The sequence below is a fragment of the Spermophilus citellus genome (genome assembly GCF_964194105.1).
Source record: "Spermophilus citellus genome assembly, chromosome: X".
Lineage (NCBI taxonomy): Eukaryota > Metazoa > Chordata > Mammalia > Rodentia > Sciuridae > Spermophilus > Spermophilus citellus.
Genome location: NC_138190.1, coordinates 6,488,997 through 6,515,215, shown reverse-complemented (window position 1 = coordinate 6,515,215; position 26,219 = coordinate 6,488,997). Strand labels below are relative to the sequence as shown.

The window sequence follows — 26,219 nt, the reverse complement described above, 5'->3', positions numbered from 1 at the left end:
TCCATGGGATCTTATATTCCAGGTCCATGTTTCCCAAGGTCCATGCCCAAAAGTGTCTCCTCAATTAAAACACACTGCTTTATATTTCCCATGACTATAGGTGTTTTTTGTAATAGTTTGGTTTTAAAAACGCTTTATTCATAAAATAGTACTTTTGGAGAGTGATGGTTTTGAAAATTGTGAGAAATTATTCATCTTAAATTCCTACACCCTCTGTGGTTGAAACTACTCATCTCTCATTATTCTGTCAAATTCAAGCAAATATCAGAATAGAGAACTTTGCAGAAAAACCAAATGATTTTTAATTCAATGCATATGCTAATAGCTACTAGTCTGGTTATTTATTTCTTCTTTATTACTCTGATATGATCACTTTTATATAAGAAACAAATAACATTCAGCCATGGATGGTGGCAAATAACTATAATCCCAGCAACATGTGAAGATAAGGCAGGAGGATCACAAGCTTGATGCCTTTTAGCAAGGTCCTATCTCAAAATATAATAAAAAGGGCTCAGGATGCAGCTCAATGATAAAGCACCCCTCAGTTCAGTCCCCAGCACCACCACACACCACACACAAAAAGCACATTCATTTTTAAGTAACTTCTGAAGAAAGAACGAACTATTCTACTTTTTGAAGGTTGGGTGTTTCTTTTTACTTAGAAATACTTGGATTAATACTAGGATGGCCTTCTCTTGATCTTACAAATTCTCTTTAACATCCTGGCAACTCCCCAAAGTGTATTTTGGATGCTGAGTTTGCATAAAGTGAAAGCCTGCTTTATGTGATCTTATCTGAGGTGTACCGATTTTAAGTTTGAAGCTCTTAGATTTTTTTTTTCCTGAGTGGTGTAGAAAAATGCACCAGACTTCTAGATTTGTTCAGAATCTCATTCTTCTGTGCATTAAATTCTGGACACATGGCATGACTCAAAGTTGGCATGGTTTTCCAGGGTAGGGTTTCTCAACCTCAGCAATGTTGACATTGAAGCCCAGCTCATTTCTTGTGAATCTGTTCTGTGAATTGTAGGATGATTAGCAGCATGCCTGGCTTCCACCTAGGAGATACTAAGGGCATTCTCTACCCTCTCTCACATTCTTATTCCAGACATTACTAAATGTCCCCCTCCAGGAGGTTCAACTGTCCTTGATTGAAGACCACTCCTTTAGAGGAAAACAGTATAGTAAAGAAATCTTTACAGAAGAATTAGCTGAACTATGACCAATACCAGAGTTAAGGTTGTGTGTGGGAGTAACTGTATGGGGAAGGGGGAGTCTACACGTCTAGAACAAAGGTGAGAGAAAGAGATTCAGAGAGGTTTTCTCATGGTCTGGACTCCACTAAGCCTTGTACAACCCAAGACACACATATCTTGTAGATTTACTCCTCTGTTACTCTCCAAGGGGGGGAATCAAGGGTGAAGGCTTGTCTTAAGGGTGGTGAAGAACAGCATTTGGGGATGTCAGATAGGAGAAAGTGGGGATTATGTACCATCACAAGCAGTAAGTAAGGTGTCCAGGTGATTATATGTCAGAAATGAGACCTTGGCAAATGTCAGATATGTGCAACTTCAGATCCTTTGACATAAAACTTTAATGTTACATCCAAAATTCTCTATTGCCTCTGCTTCCAACTATGTAGTGTTCCCTTTGGGGATCTCCACAATCAGAAGAAGGCATGCTTTATGAATAAGAGAACTGTAGCCAACAATATCGAGTTTGAGAATTATTAACATAAAAAGACTCAATAAGGAATAGAAGTACATTTTATAGATGAGGAAACAAAGGTATAGAAAGGCTAAGAAAATTTCCCAAGTTTCTATAGGATTTAGGCTTTGATTATAATTGTGAACTATACTGCATGATTGTATATCCTGTACATCCCTTGACCTCACCTATGATACTGGAAACCATATTTGCAATTGTATGGATTCTTAACTGATGCCAGAGCCCCCGCATTTCATGACCAAATATAAAGTATGGAAAATGTTTGGGAGAAGAAAACAAAATTTGGATGGTTTGAAGAATTGGGGTATTGTTCAATTCTCTCCCTTGTTCCCCTCCCCCCCCAACAGCAGATGAGGTAGAGAGGGAAGATGGGAGGGGAGGGGAGGGGGATAGTAGGGGATAGGAAAGGTAGCAGAATACAAAAGTCACTAATATGCCATTATGTAAAAATGTGAGTGTGTAACCGATGTGATTCTGCAATTTGTATTTGGGGTAAAAATGGGAGTTCATAACCCACTTGAGTCAAATGTATGAAAGATGATATATCATGAGCTTTGTAATGTTTTGAACAACCAATAAAAAAAAGAATTGGGGTAATTTAATATGGTTAGTAAAAGCTTTCATTAATATGAAGAAAATAAATCCTGGGTCCTGGAGCATTTTTATTGGTTATAAGGACAATGATATTTGAAAGGAGGATTTATTATTTAAATTTTTTAATAAAAGAATCAGGTGTGATTTATTTCAGAAAATATTTTGGGACCCAAATGACTACTCTTCTCTCCTCAACTTTGTCACCCCTCACCACTCCCAGCCCAACCTCATTCTTCATTTTTATTTAATCTTCTAGAAGAGTCAGGTGTTTCACATAAAGTTATCATTGTCATTTCAAAGTATTGCAAGTATTTTTGAATAACTAAATGTCAGTCAAGTACCCCCACTGATAAGGCTCCAGATCAAATGGGGTCAAAAGGAATTAGAAGCCAAGTCTCTCTCTCTCACACACACACACACACACACACACACACACACACACACACACAATCAATAAAAAGTAAAAACTTCAACTAACACAACAACCATAGACTGATGAATATTTTCTTAAGGCAATATGGAACACTACTAGATGCCACTCTGTTCTAGAAATGTAGGAAATTATTTGAAATAGTTTTTTTTTAATTTTTTTTATTGATTATTTATCGCATTACATAGTTCATGATATATCATCTTTCATACATTAGACTCAAATTGTGCTTTGAACTCCCATTTTCACCCCAAATACAGATTGTAGAATAACATCTGTTACATATTCGCATTTTTACATAATGCCATATTAGTGACTGTTGTATTCTGCTACCTTTCCTATCCCTTACTATCCCCCCTCCCCTCCCCTCCCCTCCCATCTTCCCTCTCTACCTCCCCTGCTGTTGTTCAATTCTCTCCCTTTTTTTTTCCCCTCCCCCTTGTGATTTCTATATTAAGCTATACTTAGTAGAATCTCTTAGATTGTTTTTTAATACAGTTGTCTACTATTTCATATTTTTAAGTCTTGGAATTCTATTCCATCTTGACATTTTTTGCTATTGTCTACTACCAAGGGGAAAATTTCAGATTTGGGAGAAAGTCTTTATTTTCACTTTGTAGAGAGTTGAGAAATTAAAACATAAACTTGACAGTGGTTACAAATGAAATGAGAAACTTTACCCTTTTTTCTTGATATAATTTTTATTGGAGGAAGTATAATGTGCCTTTGTAGCAATTATTAACTTATAACTTTATAACTTTCATATATATATACAGTCAGTGAATCACTCTCATGGATGGGCAGGTTATTTTCCTTATTTTTATCTTTTAATCAACTTAAACTTTGACCTCTTCCCAGTGAAACCCTAGGTCAAGGGCAGACCTAGCCTTCTACCTCCAATGTGGATATGGCTGGTAGAGGTTAGAAAATAAAACACCATTACATTGATGCTAAAAGCATTCTTATACATTGAGAAAGGTTAATTTATTTGAATTCTTGATGTGTCTATTCTAAAAGAGAACTGGAAGAGAAACCATTTTAGTGTATGTGGTTTGACCTGAGGAAGAGAATAACACTCCTCATTCTTAGGAAATTCCTGTGCAAGATTATGATTATTGACTTGCTTAGGAAGTAACTTGTTGAGGATAGTTAAGACTTTCACTTTTAACCAGTGAATCTGTTTTTATTCATCTTTTGTTTAAAATCTCCGAATTAATAGAAAATTTTCTTCCACCTAATAAAGTAGTGTATATAGCAATAGTGTCTATTAAAACTCTTGGTGGCGATGAAAATGATCTGTATCTGTGCTGTCCAAAATGGTAACCACCAACCTGATGTGGCTGTTTAGCAATTAAAATGTGTCAACTGAAAAATTAATTTTAAAATTAAATATAAATAACTTAAATTGAAATATCCACATTGGGCAGTTCAAGTATAGAGTGTATCTACCAGTTAATATTCATCTCTGGTTTGAAATATTCCATTGCATTTTCATCCTACATATCTAAATTCTGATTTGGAAAATGTGGCAACTATTATGGTGTTTGATAATTGTAAATTACTTCCAGATAATTTGTTTGAATCTCCAATCTTCATTGCATGTTTTCAAGATAGGTGTTTATGGAACTACAGCCCAGAAATTAGCTTATTAGCTTATTCCTTTGCCTTTTCTAATAAGTGATCTGTGAGAATTTTTGGTTAATTAGATTTATTATTTATTGAAGTTGAGCTCCTCAGTATTATTGAGACCCAATATCATTAAGCACAGGAAGAAAATATACATTATATCCAGTGGAAAGCCCAAAAGTAGAATTCATGAGTTTTAGGTCAGCAAAAGTTCAGGCATTTATGGAAGTCAAAAGAGAACCCATTTCATATGAAAAGTTACTGCAGATCCTCAACTTTTAAAGGTTTACCACATAGACATTGTATTTTGCCTGTGACTTCCCTGCTCTTTGAATCCAACCTCCAACAGAATTTCAGTAGTATGGCATTAACCTTGTGCATGTGGAGTAGAAATGATATTTCATTTATTAATGGAATTTAAATGCATGCCTAATGTTTTAAGGGATAAAGAACAGAATGTCTACCCACCAGCTGCCTTATTATACTCTGGTACCACTTCAAAATTGGTAAGAACCTTAAGTGAAAAAGTCATTAGAATGCATTTGACTTAATTTAGTTTCATCTAACATGTAAACTCACTAATGCTGTATGAAATATAGACCTACTAATGTAGTCCTGTTATATTGATAGCCTGAGTTCTACAAAAGAAAGAAGGTAAGTATTTGTTTGGTGTTCCTGTGTGTCAGGCACTGTGATCCATCTATTACACCCATTTTTCTTGTTTTCTTACATGTTCTGAAGCAAGTAACATCACCCTTGCTTTTATGGATGAGGTCATGAAGAGTTACACAGTTAATTAATTTGACCAAGTTTCCAAAAGTAGAAATTCTGTTTAATTCCAAAGTTCTTGCTCTTCACTGGAAAAGCAAGACATATAACTGTAGATGATCCCCAGGTTGGTTAATTCAAGAACACAATGATATCATTAAAAACACAGGGACATTTCATCTTTCCACTATCCCCTCCTAGTCTCAAGATGGCAGACACAACTCTGGACATCACATCCTTAAGCAAATAGATCCAAAGATGGTACAACACTTTCTTCTAGCACATATCTATATGTTTGTTTTTTTTTAACCAGAGGGAAATGTTTTCCTCAGAAGTTTCTCGTCTCTCAGGAAATTTGCTTTTTTTCCTCATTTAGTGGTCAGGGCATACCATAACCCATCCCTAAACCATTCACTGGCAAGGGGAATACAACTATGTATGATAATTGATGCCATAGTTGGTATGGAGGAATGGACATTTGATCCCTGGAACAATAGATTGGGTCATCATTCCAGAGGTGGAGGAAGGTCAAATGGTGGGATTCATTTCAGCTCATCCAACAAGGAAGAAGTGGTGAGGAACACTGATAGACACCTAGCTAGTGATGGCTGTCATATTTGCTTGAAAATTTTAAATGTACATTTGTTATAGAATTAATACCATTTGGCCTTCTCTTCTCATTGTTGGTGAGCTCTCTCTTTGGTAGATTCTCAATTCTGTAATCACGGGGACTTCCTGTTTTCACCAGTACAAGGTAGAGTCTCTTGTCCTAGAGCATACTTGATTAATATTTACTCAATTGATTAAAGTTGGCCCATGACAATTAATTAAAATTTTTCTTACATTTTCACTGAATCTAATTTATTTAATATCAACTTTTTCCTTTTAATATCAACACCCTCCCAGTAAAGTTATATTTATTCATTCCAGAAAATGATTAATGAGCCTTAATCATAAAGGTACTGGAATAAAGTTGCTGCGGGTGCTGTGTAATATAAACCCTGTGAATACTGTTTACAATTTTGTGTGGGTGTAGGAGGAAAAAAGAGTCAAATATAAATAAGAGTGGGAAAGAAAACTTGTTTTGAGTCCATTTTATACATCTGTTAATGTTTTGAAGAATCTGCAGTAGAATCTATCATCTTAAAGATTATGAAGTGAAAGAAATGATCTGTATATAAAGTCACTGAGATTCTTAAAGCTCCATTATTAAATTTTTCTTATGCAGACTAATTACTTTAATAATTTTAAATTTATTGTACTATTGTACATGCCACTAGTTTCATTAAAAATATGTTCCTATAAAATAAGATCAAAAGACCAGATTTTGATTATGCTAATGTGGTGTGAAGTATGAAGCCAGTGTTCCAAGTCTCAATTTGTTTTATAATATAGACCCTTTTTTTTAGTTTATCTTTTCTAATTAAATATTTTTTTTTCTAAACTTCCCCTCATTGGATCAGGTTCAGTTACTGTATGTGTTCATAATTTTTTCACTTGATCAGCTCTTATTGCTGACATATAAACTTCCATGTTTTAAAAAAAAATTGAGATAGTAGAGTTTTGCTAAAAAGAGGTAGTCTTTATTTGCCTGCCAAATGGTCAATTCATTGGGATAAGCGAACAGTTCCTACCTTGTTCAAGAATATTTATTTATAGAATTTTCTCTCAGGTGACATGAAAATTCAATTCAACACAAAAACATGAATGATTTTTAAAACATTTTATTGTCCACTAATGATACTTATTTTTAGTTACAGAATTTGCTAAGTGATTGTAGGCACAAATCATTGAGTTCTTGTGTCATTTCTAAAAGCAACTGAAGAATCTAATTCAGTTCTGTGATTTTCTGATCTTTTTAATCCTGGGAAAAAATACCAAAAGGAATAATTAAATAATTTACTAACATTTCTAGTGAGTATTATTTGCAATAGCATGAATGTTTTAAGTTTTGTTCCAAAAATGTACAACCATTGAGTTAACTATAATTTCCTAAGTTTCTTTCTTATCTAATTGTCATTAGATATTAGGTCCCTAACTTCACAACACTTAAAGCCTATAAATAACAATTGCTACAATTCATCAAGTACTTCCTGCCTGCCAGGCTTTGAGCACATCACTTTAGTTCATTTCCATAAAATAACTCTAAAAATCTATCATATTTATACTAATTCTAAACAGGAAGAAACTGAGTTTTAAAGATTTTGAACTCCCTGCCAAAATCACCTTTCTGTAAATAGCTTTAGCAAGGCATGAGCTCATAATAAAGTCAATGATGTTAATTATTAATAAAGAGATAAATGTATTTCTTATTTTTAAAATATTTTGTTTTAGTTGTAGTTGGACACAATACCTTTATTTTATTTTTATGTGGTTCTAGGGATCAAACCCAGCACCCCACACATGTGCTAGACAAGCGTTCTACCACTGAGCCACAACCTCAGCCCTGATAAATGTATTTTCTATGCAAACCAAGAATATATTTTAATTAATGGTAGGCACCAGATTATTCAATCCTGGTTAATTTTCAAAAAATTTTCCTATTCTTCTCCATAAATATGCTCACACCTGTGAAGCCATGTATGACATATTATAATTGTTTATTAGGAAACTATGGCATTTATATTTGAAAAGATATTTTTAAATTATCTGCTTTCATTTCTTCCTCCCATTTTAAAGAAGGGAAAACACCCATAAACTTGAAATAATTTGTACAATACCACCTCCTCTTTGAGGGCAAAACCAGAAATGGAGCCCAGGTGCCCTGGCTCCCCATCCAGGTCATTTCCACCTCACTCCTTTTGCTTCTCAGTAGCAAACCATCAATTGCATTTATAAATTAGAGTCATATTTGGATACATATACATGACAGAATCACATAATCTCATAGGGTTTATAGATATGATAAGGATTGTTATAATGACTATCCCCATTTGTTTGAAAGAGCTTCAATGGAAGAACATTTAGTGCTAAACTGTGACAACTTCTTTCTAAAAGCTTAATCTGTAGAGTTTCAGCTCTAATAAAAGAATATAATTGTGTATTTTAGCCTCACTCACGTTAGATGTCTACTTTAGACAGGTAACCTTCCTTTAGGTCTTTAAAGAGAGCTCCTATTGACCTTTTGTACCTTGTTCAAATATTGGTACCTTCTGACTCCCCAAAATTATTCCTTTTTTTTATAATTTAGCCTATTCTAGGTAGTCAAACCTTTGAAATATAAAAACTGATATTTTTTATTGTTACTCTCAAAAGTAAAGGGTTTCAGTACTATATATTCTGGTAAGAATTAAATAATTTCAGAATTTAAACCCACCATAAAAGATATGATCTTAGTTACCTAGTCATATATATAAACTGATTTATAATATAAAGTTACAAAACATGCTTATTACTACAGCTTTACATCCAGAGTTGTTTGAGAATTTAAAACTGCACAATTCTGTTGTGCCATTTTTCCCCAGGATTTGTCTCTTAGCGGCTTCAGTGTATACTCACCACTTCTTCCCGCTTGGTCTTGTCTGTTGCTGGCCAAGCTTCCAGAGGCAAATCAGGAAGAAGGGGGGGCAGCTGCATGGGGAACATCGGAGGCAGATGTGGCTGTGGTGGCAGGGGATGCAGGGAGTGCAGAGGTGGTTGGGGCTGGACGGGCTGCATGGGCTGCATGGGCTGCATGGGCTGCATGGGCTGCATGGGCTGGTGAGACTGTGGCTGAATGGACTGGGGCTGGAAGGGCTGCTGGAAGGGCTGCTGGGCAGGTGGAGGGAGGTTTGGCTGGTGGTGTTGGTTTGGAGTCATGGAGTGGTGGCCAGGAACTGGCATCATTGGCTGCTGGGGGGCCACGGGCTGTTGAGCTGGCACCACTGGGATGTGGTGATGAGGCTGAAGGGTGTGACTCGGGGTATGCTGTTGAGACAGCACAGGGATGATTTGGTGGTGCAGCCATCCACCCATGGGTTCGTAACCATAGGAAGGATACTGGTGAGAAACAGAGAGTCAGGTTTACCATTGGCTCAGTTGACTTCCAACTGGAGAAGTAGCAATGATTTTTTTTGTCATTATGACCATATGAATATTTTAGTCATTTTTCCTTTGCAAGAATTTTCAACTATGTACACAGATATGACCTTTTACAAACTAAAATTCTCATTAGTGTCTGTATGTGGAGTAGACATGATATTTTGCTTAATAATGGAATTTAAATGCATACCTAAATATTTTAAGGGAATAAAGAACAAAATATCTACATACCGGCTGCCTTATCATGTTCTGGTACCACTTGAAAGGGGTAATCACCTTAAAAGAAAGAGATATTAGAATACATTTGATTTAATTTAGCTTCATCCAACATGTAAACTCACTAATGCAGTATGAAATATAGACTCACTAATGCAGTCCTGTCAGTATTGATAGCCTTAGAATGTGATTTCTACAAAAGAAAGAAGAAGGTAAACATTTGTCTGGTGCTTTCTATGTGTCAGGCACTGTGTTACATGCATCTCACACATTTTTCATGTTTTCTCACATGTTTTGAGGCAAGTATCATCACACTCATTTTTGTGGACAAGATCATGAATCCTTAAAGATGTTCATTAGCTTGACTGCATTTGCAAAAGTAGTAATTGTGTTTAATTCTACAGCAAGAGAATAACAAGCAAAAAAATTATGACATCATAATGTGATATAGCATTAATTTAATTATTTTTATTTGATGACACAGTGGAATTAAAGGAGGTGGAAACACTGTAATTCTTGAGACACATGTTTACTGGTCAAATATGTCAATCACTTAAGGTTTATCAGAAAACCTTGCCTCAAATTCTTATTAACATTTTTCTTCAGCTTGTATGTGTAAACAGACTCATAGATTGTAACCTCAACCTATGAGACAAGTAAGAGTTTCATCCCTTTCTGTAAAGTATATACTTGGCTAAACTCAGATTTAGGGCTCCTTCATTTAATAATATGGAATTTAATTGGTAAAATTTAAAATTACTATTTTTATTTTGTTCTAATTAGTTATTAATCTTTGTCAAGTTACATGTGATATAGCGCTTTTCATATCCACTAACTAATCTCTCCTCCAAACAGTATTTTGAAGTGTGGTTATCATTATTTCTAATCTGCAGATGAGTAAAACATTTTCAGAGAGAAAATGATTTACCAAAGATTATGGACCTAGTATGGGCTTGGGAATAAACCTAACCCAATTTCTAGAACTCTTATGCTTCCATTACTCTGCAGAATCTCTCATGTAGATATCACTAAGTCACTTATCTTTCAGTAAAGCCTACGAGACACACACATGGTGTGTGAACCTCTTAGAATCATGAATTTTTTGAGCTAGAAGGGATCTTAAATAACATCTTACCCAATCCCCACATTTTATGAGATGGGATAAAACAAGGATGTTTAAGCAGAGTTCACTTTCTTTCCTATTATGGAGCCTCCCTAAGTGGTAGTTCATGGTGGATAAAATTATTGCCATATTTAAGAGGAGATACTGAGTCTGAGTGGCCAAATGGGAGGGTGCTGAGACAATGCAGGCTTAAGGCCATCTTCCAGGGCTTAAACTGGGAAGCTAGTAGAGGGAACTGAAAAAGTGGGACCATTTGAGAAACATTTTGAAGAATCAACACACTAGTCTTTATTGAGCTCAGCACATTTGTAACTCAAACAGTGGTCAAAATTAGTAAATAGAAAAATTACCTCATAGCTGAAGTTGATATAACCAGGGTGCCCAGGATGAGGTGGTAGCTTTTATAGGAAGGGGAAAGGAGAATAGAAAGAGAGAAAGAGAGGAAGAGAGAAAGAGAGAGAGAGAGAGAAAAGAGAGAGGGGGGAGGAGAGAGGGAGAGAGAGAGGAAAAGAGGAGAAAGGAACAGATTAAGTCAATATTGTTCACATTAAGGGAGACTGAAGATACTTTTAAAAAAATCTATATAGTGCAGAATATATTTGAGATCTACTTTTACTTCAAACATGTATACTGTGTAGGAGGAGTCTTCTTGTTTTAAAGAGGTCCAAAACAACTAAATGACTTTCTCCAGGGCTATAGTCTTATAGTGGGAGACCTGGAAATAGAAGCCAGCATACATTTATTCTCCAGTGATCAGACAAGCCCATCCACCACCCCATGTTGTCAAGGAATCCTATCCTATCCCACCCACCAATTTACTTTTTGAGGAAACACTCCTTGTTGGGGAGAGGTATGTTTTGTAACACAATTTAAAAATACCAAGGTGAAAAGAATGGTCTCACAAAAGGTTGCTTATATATCAGGTTATTAAGTGCTTAAGTATCAGAAGGATTCCTCATACTCAGCAGGCAAAATAAATAAATAACACATACACCCTAACAAAAGGAACAACTAAGTGGGAATTTTTAATGAATGTGAGAACAAGATAGCTGCAATAAAATAGAAATATCCTGAATCCCTCCCCTGGATAATGAAAGCCTTGATTTATGATGTTTAGGCCAATCCTTTTTATTATTCTATCAATGGATTTATGGCAGAAATTTGAATGTGCAAATTAATGAGCAACCTGAATAATTATCTAAACCAGGACTGTCTGTTCTTTCTGAAGTGGGAGTCAAGTCACTTATGCCTGCCTCATGGCATTGTGGATGGCCCTGGTGTACAGAAGAGAGGAGAGAGCATGATGAAGAAACTCTCTCAGACATGGGGCTAATTAAGAGTTGACTATTCTATTTTTTAAATGCTTGTATTTTATAAGAGGAGTTATTCACTCTCATTGTGAGTATAGTTAATTTAGTCAGGTAACTGCATTTCCTATACTGTCTTGATATAAGCCCTCTAGGAATGCAGGTGTTGAATCATGGAGTGGAAAGGGGGCTGAATTTGTAAGGCAGGGGTCCCTCAAGGGGCTAGGAATTGCCACAATGCAGGATTTCAGGAAGGCAGAGCACAGAATCTTGGTCTAATGGGTAAGAAAGGAAGAGAGGAGGCAGGTATGCAAGCTTACTGGCTTCTGGTTGTATCAACTGCTCTTTATGCCACCAAAAGGCATTGCCTTTATGTGACCTAAGCTCTCTGCCCTTAAGTACCTGTGTCTACAGAGTGGATCAGATTTCCTAGTCTTTGGTTCATTAGAATGTAAAACATACCAATATGTTTTGGGCATAGGTAGGACAACAAAGCCAAACCACCTACTTAGCAGATGTGCCCAAAAGGGTGAGGCTTCTGAGAACAGGGAAATGGTTCAAAGACAGGAATTCCTAACACAGAAATTTTACCCATTCCGGGGTAACAGCAGTGGTATTTGGAGGGCAAGAAGAGATTGGAAAACTTGTGAGAAATTGGTTTTAGAGAGTTTTGTATTATTTTCCTAAGGATGATGAAATATTTTCTCTGGAAACCTTTCAAGGGTCCCTTCACAAGATTTCTCCACATAGAGATGGACAGTGATATTTACAAGTTGTTTCAACAGAACCTCTTGGGAGTAATTCTTAAAATGCAGCATCCTGGGCCCCACCCCAGCTGTACTGAATCAGAACCTTTGGTGGAGGTGTTTGGTAATATACTTAAAAAGAAAACAACTCCTTAAGGTTTTATTCAACACAGAGACATTTAAGTATGTATGTTCTTATACTGTTTTAAACCCTGAAATTTACCAACTATGGGAAAAATTTTTATTTCTAAGCTTATTCAAGGGGTATTTTACTCACAGGCATAGCGAAGGCTGCTCCCAGGAGGCAGGCAAACAAAATCCAAGTCCCCATTTCTTGATGGTTCTGAAATGTTAACAACATCTTTTCTTAACTCTTCTCAAATGTGAACATAATTAATGTTCCATAAAACATACATAATCTACATTAATATGTTGACAATAAGAAGGATGGGGCAATTTTTGTGAGGTGACTTCATTCATATGCAATTTCAAGTTATCAGTCCATATTATTTTCTGCAGTCACAATAGTTATAAAAATATACTTTAAAATGAGGCTGAGAGCTTAACAAGTTATATGTTATAAATATTCTAAAAGATTGGTCAGTTGTCAAAGTGCACAATGTTTTATACTTTTAGAACAAGAAGCCACAGAAATATTTTTGTACAGTTTACCTGGGCATTGCTACTGTTAAAAACAAAGACTAATTACTTGAGAAGCTATTAAGTAATTTTCCAAAATAGATTAAGAAGGGAGTGAGATGTTCCAAATGTTCCCATATATAGAACTTCAGGCAAGTTCAACTTCAGTGAAGTTCAACACCTTTGAATTTCAGAGATGGAGTTAAAGATGTGATTGAACAAAAAAGAGAAGACAGCACTATTATTCTGAGATTCTTTACTGAATTTTGAATGATTTTTGCCTAAAAGATTCCATCTTCAGTCAATAACATCTTTTTGTGTGACACTGCACTGTCAGGCTATCCTCAAATATTCACATTGTTTTGTCACACAAATTATTGACAGGCTTGGAAAATTGTCAGAAGAAAAATCTTGATGTTTATGTGGAAAGAATATCACATGTAATAATGCTGACTATGAAAAGTATGCTGAAGTTTTCTACCTCCTAAATCTGTTTTTAATATTTGAGTTAATATGAAAAAAACATTCTGTTGATGATTCCACTTTATAAAAATTAAATAAAATGGTTTTTGAAGAAGTGGATCACAGCCTGAGAGAACATTATTTTTATTTTAATTGATAAGCAATTAAAATAAACATTTTGTTGAAAAATATGTACTCAAAAAGAACTTTGGGATTCTGGAATTTAAAATTTAATAAATACATACAAACACTTTACTGCATTATAAAGCAAAATGATTCATCTAAATAAATCAGGGCCTAATTTAATTATGGTCCAACTGAAGAAGTAACTATTGATGGCATAAAGTATTAGAAATGTAGAATATATTTGCATTGAAACATAAAATTCAGAAAAAGGCACAATAAAATATATCAAATTATGAATAAAATCCACATACCTTTGAATGTATTCTGGTAAGTTTCTGTCTGAAACTCAGGGATGCTTGATCCTTTAGATTTCTTCCAACTACAAGTCCAATATATATCATTCATGGCATCTAGAACAACCAATCAGGCTTCTGAATGAAAAAAGTGTTGAGTATAACTAAAAATCTCCATATCATGAATTTTTAGAAGCTGTGATCAACATTAAGGCTGTATGTTGTGATTAGTGCATGTAGAGTCTTTCATTACAGGCAATAATAGGTTTAGGAGGGGAAAAGTTTCATCAGGTTGTTTTGAAGTCAGCAAATTAGTTGACAGCACATGCTGATATATTCAAATTTAGTTTTAAGAAGTATTATACCATTGTCTATTTTGCCATTCTAGCAAACAACATTATTCTTTAAAAAAAAAAAAAAGGTCGATGCTTGAGTTTCCCTAGTGTAATCACAATGGCCACAAGGGTTGTCCAGCCTTTTCAGATCAGGATACATTGATTCAAACCCCCATTCTGGTAAAAACCCAAAACTCTCCCCTGTATGTCTCTGAGGGATCATAATTTCATGATCATCAGTGCTCTACTGCTGTCCTTTAAGATATTTTCATTGTTCCCTGTGGCTACTCCTTTATCACCACTCTAAAGTGTACCAAAACAGGGAACAAAGTCCCTTCTTCTGGGCCCATCATGAAACCTATTTGCTATCCAAGCAATCATGACCTCAAGGTTCTTACTGTAGCAAAACTTATACTAACAGAAAGTACAAAGAAAGAGACATAGTATATGCCAGACAGCACACTTAAAATGTATTTCAATGCTTACAAAAATATATCACAGGGAATATTTTCCTTTCTCCCCTACTCCAAAAAGAAACTTGATCTCTCTCTGTATGGCATCCTACCTTTGCCCACACCAGTTCCACTTTCTTTTTTTTAATTTTTATTGTTGGTTGTTCAAAACATTACATAGTTCTTGACATATCATATTTCACACATTTGATTCAAGTGGGTTATGAACTCCCATTTTTACCCCGTATACAGATTGCAGAATCACATCGGTTACACATCCACTGTTTTACATATTGCCATACTAGTGCCTGTTGTATTCTGCTGCCTTTCCTATCCTCTACTATCCCCCCTCCCCTCCCCTCCCCTCCCCTCTTCTCTCTCTACCCCATCTACTGTAATTCATTTCTTTCTCTTGTTTTTTTCCCTTTCCCCTCACTTCCTCTTATATGTAATTTTGTATAACAATGAGGGTCTCCCAGTTCCACTTTCTCATGTTGGCAAACGACAATAACAAAGGCTGGATAGGATGTCCCATTGTTGGAGGAAATGAGAATGTAACTTCCCAATGTTCAGCTGAAAAACTAAAAAGAAATCTACAATATGACCCAGAAATCCTATGTCTGGGTATATTTCCAAAAGAAATGAAATCAGCATACCAAAGAGATACCTACCCATGACAATATTTACTGAGGCACTATTTATAAGAGCTTTATAAAATCAGACTTGGTACCCATTGATGGGTGAGTAGATAAAGAAAATGTGGTACTTGTACACAATGGAATATTATTCAGTCACAAAGAATAAACTCCTGTCATTTGCAGCAAAATGTATGGAAATAGAGGATATGATATTAAGGTAAATAAGCCAGACAAACACAGAAAATGCTGCCTGTTCTCTCTCCAATGTGGAAACTGAAACAGTTGGTCTGAATGTAATATAGTGATTAGAATCTAGGAAAGGTAGGGAGAGGAGGAATAAGGGAAGATGGGATACCAAATACCAAAGCACAATTAAATAGAAAATTAAGTTCTTATGTTTCACAGAACAGGGGGATGGCTGTAGTTAACATAAATCTATTTTATGAAAATCTGGATGAGAGGAGCACAAAGCCTCCAAGCATGAAGAAGTGATAAGGAGATGGAAATGCTAATTACCTGGACTTGATTAGTGTATGTTGTATTCATGTGTTAAAACATTACACTTTATCCCAAATATATACAATTCATACATGATAATAAAATATAATTAATCCCACCCATTATGTATAATTATAATATGCCAATAAAAATATAGAGAAAAGAAAATAATAAAATATAAAAATTACTGAAGTTTTGAAGAAAATACAAAGTTTTAATTGATATTTTTCTGTAAGCAAGTATTCCATTTACGTATAAGCTGACTTTATAAAAGACAACAGATTCACTAGATCAACTACTTATTTTGTTACATGAAGGCTATAACATTTTCAGAGGACTTGTGTTTTTATTTCTCTTGCTTTTTGAAGCTAAATATTTCTTTTCTTTGTTAAAAATGAAACTTAAGCATAAAATATTTTCTTCTATGGAAATGTCTCTGAGGCAAATACAATCAAATGGTCCCAGAATGTGTCTTTATTTACTTGTGCATTCTTTTGGGGTGTGTGTGTGTGTGTGTGTGTGTGTGTGTGTGTGTGTGTGTTGAACACCTATGAATCTCAGACTGTTGGTATTACAATAGAGAACAAATGATATGTGAATTTCTTACTGTTCCTAAAAGCTCTTCTCCAAAATGATAAGTGTATAAACACCCTTGTGAATTATAATTGAGTTCTTTTGCCATTTTTTTTTGTAATTGTTATTCTTTTTCTTGGATGCAGCACATCACATTTTGCTATACCCAGGATGCTTATGCTTGCAACTTCTCCCCTTCTAATTTACCATTTCTAATTTACAGTGTGCTGAAAAACTACATGCCCAAGCTTGTTAGAAGCATGTGTTCAGTACAAATAAAGGAATGTTGTAGGTGAGCAGGGCCTGCTCACGTGGCTCACCTGTGAGAAAAGTGCAAGAATTTCACTTTAATGGCATTGAATTTTACTTCTTGGATCTTACCAGCATTTGAAGTATATCTTTGGAGAAGTCCACTATTATGAGATCTACAAGTCTTTCTTGTCATCTGTAGAAACTCACCTCTTGAGTCTTCTATTAGGGCAGGCCCAGGATTGTCCAATATTGACCAATATTCTGGAATAATTTCAAGAATAGGTATTCTTATGTAACTGGAGTCAAAATTGGCTTTTAAATGTTTCTGCAGATATTTAAAAAATGTTATTCTCTTGGATTCTTTTTTAATTGAGATGGTGTGGGAATTGTGCCATCTTCAGAACTTAGGTACTTTGCCACTAATTGATTCTGATAAAATTTCAGACTTTGGCCATATTGCAACCCTTGGAAGTTATGAATTGTGTCTTATACCTCCTTGGGAGCTCTTTTGTACCTGGAAAAAATCTCTCATACAAAGTAATCTCTGGACAATTAATTGGTTAAAATGCACAAAAGTTATCCATGACATATAGAAAATGTTCTTAGTTGATGTGAAGTCTTCATAGACAAAGAAATCATGTAGTGATATATATGGGTCATTGAATAGCTGAGATGAAAAAGAATGGTCTCCCTTCTATAAAATCCTTTCTCCCACCCTCCCTCTTCTTTCAATTTTAGCAGATATTCACCAAAATATTAACCATAGTTATCTAAGACACTCATTCCTGAAAGTCTCTGGGTAACTCAGATTTTATTTTATTTTTTAAACAATCTTTGAATACAATAAATTCAGGGAAAGTGCAAGAAATTTGGGTTATAATATTCTCTCATTAATGTTCAGCAAGAGTGAGGAGGGGTAATGCTAGATATTCCATAGACCTCGGGTTTACTTAATATACTTTCTTAGGATTTAGACAATACATGTCTAAATTTTAGGGAAAATGAAAGTCAAATATAAAATCCAAGACAAAAAGCACAATATTTTTTTTTAAAGTAAGAAAGCTCTTTTGGATTGCAAGTAGGTAATATCTTAATAATATAAACATTCACAGGAAGAATTCATACAGCTTGTAATTTGAAAGGTCTGTAGGCATTTGCTAACTATCTGGTGTAGCAACTTTCAATAAGGGAAATTATATGCACATGGATAGTGTGTTGTTTGAGTTATAATTAACTGGCAACTGTCGGGAGTGAAAATGTTACATCCATGTTAATAGAGGCAGCACAGTAATGTAAAAACAAGCATTTTTCCTGTTTATTTAACAAAATAAACCAGAGTAAATTGCACTTTCCTACTGGGGTTCAACAGACACATAAACAGATCAGTACTTTCTAAATAAAAACAACATGATATGGTGGAAAGAACTTGGTCTTTGGCAGAGGACAGCCTGGGGCAGAAGTGTGGTTGGGACATTGACCCATGATGACTTAGCTACTTGACTCCTTTATATAGTTACCATAATGCCTGAAAACTGGGAAAGTATCAATAGTAGACTGCTACTGACGTTATTCAGTATGAATTTTGATTCTTAAATATGATCCAATATTAAAAGTGATGATTTATTAATTTCTGGAGGAGAAGAATAAGAAAATTTAAGAAATAAAAGGAAATAACTCATCAGTCAAAAGGTTGGAAATTATTACAATCATGATTTGATATATAAGGTTTTCTTTTCTTCTTTTGTTCTTGGACAGAAAAATCTTATTATCTGCTTTAGTAACATACATTTATCTTTCATGGAGCTGCCTACACAAATGTAAAATGTCAGAATACTATTTTCCTATGATCTTCAATACTACAGGGAAAAAGAAATCCATAGTAGGACCTCAGTGCCAGCAATGTCAACAGTTCTTTCTGTGTTGTCATTCCTGCTGCCCATTCTGGCTATTATTTCTGCTAATGGCCTCTCTATCATGGACAGAGCACCAAATAGATTTCCAGCTGGTAGCTTCTTCAACACTTCCTTGAACTATATAAAATTCAGTGATAGAAGTTAAGAATATTTCCAAACTTCTATTTTAAAAAAATCACATCATGATAAATGTATTGTCTAAATCTTAAACTAATACACTGAGAAATGAAATAAACCAGGCATAAGACGAGAAGATAACTTAGTTCTAGTCTAGTGAGTATTTATAATATCCAAGTCTAGGACACACATAGATACCACAATATTTATATGGATATTACTCAGCCATAAAAAGGAATGGATTATTGATGTGTGGGAAAACCTTGAAAATATTGCTCTAAGTTAAGAAATATATGTAGAGTCATTTATGTCTTATGTGTGTGTGTGTGTGTGTGTGTGTGTGTGTGTGTGTGTGTGTATATATATATATATATATATATATATATATATATATATATATATTTTACAGGCATTACAGGCATTCTACTTGTAGGAGATGCCTGTAGTAACAAATATATGGAGACAGAAAGTACATTCTTTGTTCCCAGGGATTGGAGAAGGGGGAAATAAGGAATGGCTGCTAATGAGCATAGGATTTCTATTTGGGGTGATGAAATATTCTGGAATTAGAAAAAAGTGATGGTTGCACAACATTGTAAATATACTAAAAGCCACTCAATCATACACTGTAAAAATGGTGAATTTGATATGTAAATTTTATCTCAATTTTTAAAAAGACACATACCAAAATGCATATATGGCATGTTCTCAGCCCCCAAGAAGCTTATAGTCTTTATACAATTATGTAAAACATAGATACACAGAACGGTGGTGCAGAATAATAGTATGAGAGTTCCCTCACTATGATAAATTTCATGATGATGACAACTATGACAATTATGAAGTTAACTTTAATTAAGTGCTAGACACTAAGCATTTTACATGCTTAAATATTTACTAATCACCTTCCACATGCCAGACATATGCTAGGTTCTTTGACTACATCAGTGACTAAAACATACAAAAATCCCTCTCACAATCTCACAGAAAGAAACTGTGAACAATAAATAGATATGACAAATGAATATATCAGAAGGTAAAAGGGACTATGGAAATGTAAAAAAATAGAGGCAGCTAAGGGGGATTAGAAGTGATGAGCTTCATGTTACAATGGGGAGGTCATTTTTAAACAAACCTTTGAAAGAAGACAGGAGTTTGCTAGGGCTATCACAAAGGCACCCATCTGGAGGTGATTTGGTGTGTGGTGAATTGACTGGAATCCAGTGCTACTAGGGAGAAGATGAAATCAAAGGGGTAATATTTTGTGTTTCTTCTGTGCTCTTAGCAATTGAATGTAGAATTTCTTGCCTAAAAATTGTCATCATTCATCATGAACCAGAGGCTTTGGGTAAAAGTAGAGTAATGTTTGGGCTTTGAGAGTGTGAAAGATTTGGATATATATAGTCTGTTCCATCATAAGGCTGTCATAAGAAATAACAATGGCAAAAGGGATAGAAGCTGAGCAGTATTGGGGACTTTACATAGAAAAATGGTGGTGCAGATGGCTAAGGGGGATAGAGAGAGTCCCTAAATGTTGGGAGGTGGGGCTTGAGTTGTGTCCCATCAGTAGTGGTGAGGCACTGAGCATTTACTGTCACCATGTTTATTTTCTTGGGTTTTTACAGGAGAGTTTGTCAGGAATCTGAGACTTGTCTTAAGAATGGGGAAGGTGAAACAAAGTTGTCAGATGATTTGGCCATCTTCACATGACATCAAGGGCTAGAGTGAAGGCAAGAACTCTGGGCTCCAGCTCTGCTCTAACCTGGGCACTTTTGTCCTACTTGTTCACAGTTGAGTGAAGCATACCTCAGCAATCAGGAGCAAATGATAACATTATGGGAACAACTGAACATTGATGTATTTAAAAAGGAAACAGCATGATTTTAATGTCTCTCCTATTAAATATAGTGTTGCAATTAAAAAGTGTTGCTAGAGATTATTCTCTTGGCAAACCTAGCAATACCAAAAATGTTCCATAATATAAGTTCTTGTTTAGTAAAATATAAAAACTAATGAAAAATCTATGAAAAAAATTTAATAGTTTTATTGATGTATAATTTGCATGCCATAAAGTTTCCCTATTTAGAATGTGCAACTGAGTGTTTTTGGTATAATTTTAGCATCTTTACAAAGTTTGCATCCATCAGCATAAACTAATTCCAGACAGTTTCCATCACCTGAATCTCATACCCATTCACAGTCACTACCCATTTCACCACTTCCTAACCCTAGACAAGTATCAATATTTTCTGTCTCTATGGATTTTCTTGTTCTGAATATTTCATATAAATAGTCATATGAGTGTTTAGAAAATGAATCTCTGAGAACCTCTAGCACTCTTGGCATTTTGAGCTAGATAATTCCTTGTTGTGGGATGCTGAGCAACATCCCTGGCTTCTACCCTCTAGATGCCAGTAGCAACAGCCAGCCTCCAAATTGTGGCAAACCAAAAGGGTCTCCAGACATGGCACATATCTTCTGGGGGAAAGTGGGGGTAAAAATCATCCCAGTTAAGAAGCACATATCTATAGTTACTTGAAAACTTAGCTGTGCATAGGGATGTATGATATGGTGCCTAGATCTAGTGTGCTGTTGCAGAGAGGCCACTGTTTTAGGTCCCTGAAGCTCCAAACTTTGGACTCTGAGTCCCCAAATTTTGTCATTCCTTTTAGAAAATAGTAAAAAGGTGAATAGGGAAAGAAGTACAATAGTGATTTTTTAGGCTCTGGGGTTTTTTAAATTTTATTTCTTCTTTTAAGATATACATGACAGTAGAGTGTATTTGGACTTATCATACATATGTGGAATACATCTAATTCTAATTAAGATCACATTCTTGTGGTTGTACCTGATGTGAAGATTCACTGAGGTATATTCATATATGAACTAAGAAAGTTATGAAGTCATTGCTCAAAAATATCTGGTGGGGAACAGCACCTACTTTTCAGCTTACTAAAAAAAAATAAAGTTATGTGGCATATGCCAATAGTCTTTGATTCATTATAAAGGACTAGAACTATGGTGTCAATAAATCAAAAAGTGCCTGCATTTGAATTTTGGCTGTTCTGGTTCTCAAAAAGTTTTATTTAAATCAGTTTTAAAATTATTCTGCAGTCTATAAACACTCCTGGAGAAGCAAAAGGAAGCATGAGATTTGATTTATACCATGGCTAATGAAAACAAAGTGGGCAATCACATTTGATCATATCCTGCCAATCTAACTTAGTTTCAGGAATGGAGGAAAGAGAAGAAGCACGTGGACCTTAGAAACATGGAAATTTCAGGAAATCAATGCATAAGCATGACCTCTTTTCTGTTCAGAAAAGTGTGAGTGAAGGAACTTCTCATTCTCCCTGGAAACTCCATTTATAAACAAACGAGTTGAAGAAAAACACGTCTATGACCCTTTCCAGTTCTTAGAATCTGTCCTACTCAGAGTGGGAATCATAAAATTATTGAGGTAATAATTGACATGTTTTTTACCCTTGATTATAAGCAAATGTTTTTTCAAACTGCCTTAGTCTGTGTGATGTTGACCTCTAGGACTCCATATCCTGTGAATAGCAGTGCTATCAGACTGAGATCTTGACTGAAACCTGGATTGTGTTTATAAGTAAGTTGCTACACAGTGGCTTTTCTGTAAATACAAATGTAAATTTTCTTCTCATTTCTCATGGACAATAGCAATTCCTGAATGTTGCTTTTTAGCTCTTACTTACATCAATGATATTACTGAGTTCCTTAAACTTGGGCTGACTTAAATTTATTTAAAAAGGCATGTTCTGGGAATGGGGCTGTAGCTCAGTGGTAGAATGCTTGCCTAGCATCTGTGAGACACTGGGTTCAATCCTCATCACCACCTAAAAATAAACAAATAAAATAAAAATATGCTGTCCATCTACAAGTATAAAATTTTTTTAAAAAGACATGTTCCAATGAAGCTTTCAAGATTTTAAATGTGCATATTGTTGAGATTTACCCTTTTGCCTATTTTCTCACCCTGCCATTTAGAATGTCAAAGAGCATATGAAGGAGGTTGAGTCTCACAAATCATCTGTAAAAATTGGGTAAGAGCAAAACTTTATAAAAAAAGAAAAACCATGTGTGGTGGTCTATATGGAAAGAACTATTCCTTACTTAGCACCTTCCAGGAGTCCCAGCTCCATAGAGATCAGCCTAAGTTATCATGTGGTCAATTTTCCATTCTGGTTTAAGGTGTACTGTGGAAATGAATAACTTCATTCCAAATTGCTATATTACAAAGTAATGGTTGTCTTTTCTTTCTTTCTTTCTCCCCAACCCTCCTCCCTTTTTACTTTTTGTTGTGCCGGGAATGGAACCCGTACCTTGTGCCTGCTAGGCAAATACTCTACCACTGAGCTGCACTCCTTAAAACTATGCATGAGAACCAGATGACCCAGTGAGTCAATAGGCCTCAACTGGGGATGGTTGTTCCCTTCAGAGGACATTTTATAATCTTTGGAGGAATTTTTAATTGTCACAGTTGAGGGAGTGGGAGTGCTATTAGCATCTAGTGAGTAGAGGTCAGAGATTTCATTAGACATACAATAATGCACAGGACAGGCCCCAAAATAATGACTCAAACTCAATGTCAGTAGTACTGAAATTCAGAAATCTTACTCAACTAAATTCCAAGTGCCTCAATTTCTCTACCAAGATGCAGGCAATGTCAATACCCATAGATGCCTTTTGTGCCATATTGAAGATTGTGTGGAGAAAAGAATACACATGAAAAAGTCCTTTAAGGTTTTAGGGTGATACATCTATGCATTTGATTATGTGGTGTTCCGTAGGTGTGGTAGTTTTTTCCATTAGGTGTTACCCAAAACCTTGGGACTCTGTGGTGCTCTTTTCACACAGCAAGTATATGAATTACAGATTATAAATAGATCACCCACCTTTTAAATATCAGTTATGAAAATGGTACAGTCATGGATTTTTGTTTTATGATATATATCACTTCTTTTCCTCTTAACATGTTCATTAGTGATGTCTAAATCAATGGTTCTTAAAATGTGGTACCTGGGCCAGCAGCATCAGCATTACCTGGGAACCTGTTAGAATCATATATTATTAGTCCTGGTTGGCACCTACTGACTCCAAAGCTCCAGTGGAGGGACCCAGCAATCTGTGATTTAACAAGCTGCCCTATGATCCTCATAAATGTTTAAGTCTGAAAACCACTAGGACCAACATACTTGGGAACTTGTTAGAAAGCATGTGACTGTCCTGGGTAGCTTGATAAAAGGCAGATTCTTATTCAGTAGATCTGAGGAAGAGTCCAGGATTTTGTACTAGAGATGTAATAGTTTGGGTAAAAACTACTAGGACAAAATTCCTCTTTTTTTCACCTTCTTTTTCTGTCTTCCAAAGTAGGGAAGACAACCAGTCATGATGGCACACATCTGTCATCCCAGCTACTCAGTAGATTGAGACATGAGGGTGACTTGAGCCCAAGAGGTTAAGGCCAGCCTGAGCAACATAGAGAGATTACATCTCAAAGGAAAAATTGAGAGGACAAAGTGTATTGGGTTCATGCAGCAGCTATAACAAATTAACTCAAATTTAGTGGCTTAAAATACCACACATTTATTTTTTATGTACTTTTCACATTTTTAGTAATAAGTACAAACCTTTCACTATGAGTGTACTGAAGTACTAAAATAAATTTAGTGTACTTTAACACCCCCCTCTAATGAAGATAAATTACAGTTTCAGAATCATAGATGTAAATATCTTTTACTGCTTTTATTTTTTATTTTATTTTTATGTTTTTTATTCTAATTAGTTATACATGACAGCAGAATGCATTTTGATTCATTGTACACAAATGGAGCACAACTTTTCATTTACCACACATTTATTATCTTATAATTTTGGAAGTAATAAGTCTGAAGTGGGTCTCATGGCTAAATTTAACTGTGATATCTAGAGGCTCTAGGAGAACCCACTTTCTTGCCTTTTCCCATTTCTAGAGTCTATTCATATTCCTGGGTTCATAGTCCCCTTCTTCCTTCTTCAAGGCCAGCAATGGCCAATTGAGTCTCATATCATATCACTCTGACAGTGACTCTTCTTTCTCCTTGTTCATCTTTTAAGGTGAATATATTAGGCCCATATACATAATTCAGGACAGCCTCTTTACTTTTTAAAGACATCTGATCAGTAACTTTAATTCCATCTACAAATTTAACCGTTGTCATGTAGCATAACACATTCACATGTTCTGGGGATTAGGATGTGGACATATTTGTGGGGGACATTATTCTGCCTCCTGTGCGGTATATTTTTCTCACTTTTCCCATCAAAACTTTGTATATAGAGAAAAATCTTGAAGGGAATCCAGTCAGGAAAAATCTCCTACCAATTCAGAAATTTTCCTGTAGAGTCCTCTGAACTTAACATTTGATATTGACCTCTCAGCTAGACTATAAGCTCAATCATATGGCAGACACCATCTTACACTTACTCCATCTCCTCAGTGCTAAAAAAGGATTTAACTTATAGTAGGTACTTGGCAAACACTCTTTGAGTGACACACTGCGTTCAAATGTATAGGCACTATATCAACACATAGGCTGTGGAAGCTTGACTACTTTTCATGAAACCAAGGGATTGCTGCTATAGCTTTCCAAGTCTTATTTGCCTCACCTTAAAAATGGATATAGTAATATCCCATTTATATACTTGTTGCAAGGATAAAATGAAATAATGTAAATAAGGCACGTGAATATACATAAATATGAATATAGATATTGTTCCCAACTTAGAATGTTTCAACTTAATTTTTTTCAACTTTGTGATGGTGTGAAAGTGAACCTATGCAACCAATCTTTTTTTTCACTTTCACTATAGTATTCAATAAATTACATGAGATGTTCAACACTATTTTATGAAATAGATTTTGTGTTAGATGATTTAAAGGTTACATATGTTTTCTGAGCATATTTAAAGTAGGGTAAGCTAAGATATGATGTTGGATATGTGAGGTGTATTAAATGTTTTGATTTATGGTACTTTCAACTTATGGTAGGTTTATCAGGAAGTAGCCCCATGGAGGAATAGCCATACATATGAAATCATAACATGGTAGAAGTTTACCTTGTGATCTTTTTCTAGCAAAACCTCACAAGAGAAAGGACAGGTATGTAGTACTGAAACTTTTTACAAAATGCTTCATTAAGGTCTATTATTAACTTCTTTACTAACATAAATTTCAGAGCAGTGGTTCTCAATGTAGAATACATTTTTTAAGTACTTGTGAAACTTTTAAAAAATATTTATGTCTGGATCTCATTCTACCTAGTTTCTGAATTAATTGTTCTGAGCAATTCTTACTG

At 35.1% G+C, this 26,219-nt stretch overlaps 2 protein-coding genes across 4 annotated transcripts in view; one reads left to right on the top strand and one right to left on the bottom strand.

Moving 5' to 3' along the window:
- ARHGAP6 (Rho GTPase activating protein 6) overlaps nt 1–26,219 on the top strand; it is a 471,152-nt gene that overhangs the window by 336,416 nt on the left and 108,517 nt on the right. The window lies entirely within an intron of this gene.
- Nucleotides 8,632–12,891, bottom strand: AMELX (amelogenin X-linked; the record flags this gene model as incomplete). The annotated part of the gene is made up of 5 exons (XM_081276872.1): nt 8,632–9,126; nt 9,400–9,444; nt 9,536–9,577; nt 10,858–10,905; nt 12,838–12,891. The coding sequence occupies 5 exons, from the start codon at nt 12,889–12,891 to the stop codon at nt 8,632–8,634; spliced, it is 684 nt and encodes a 227-aa protein (XP_081132998.1).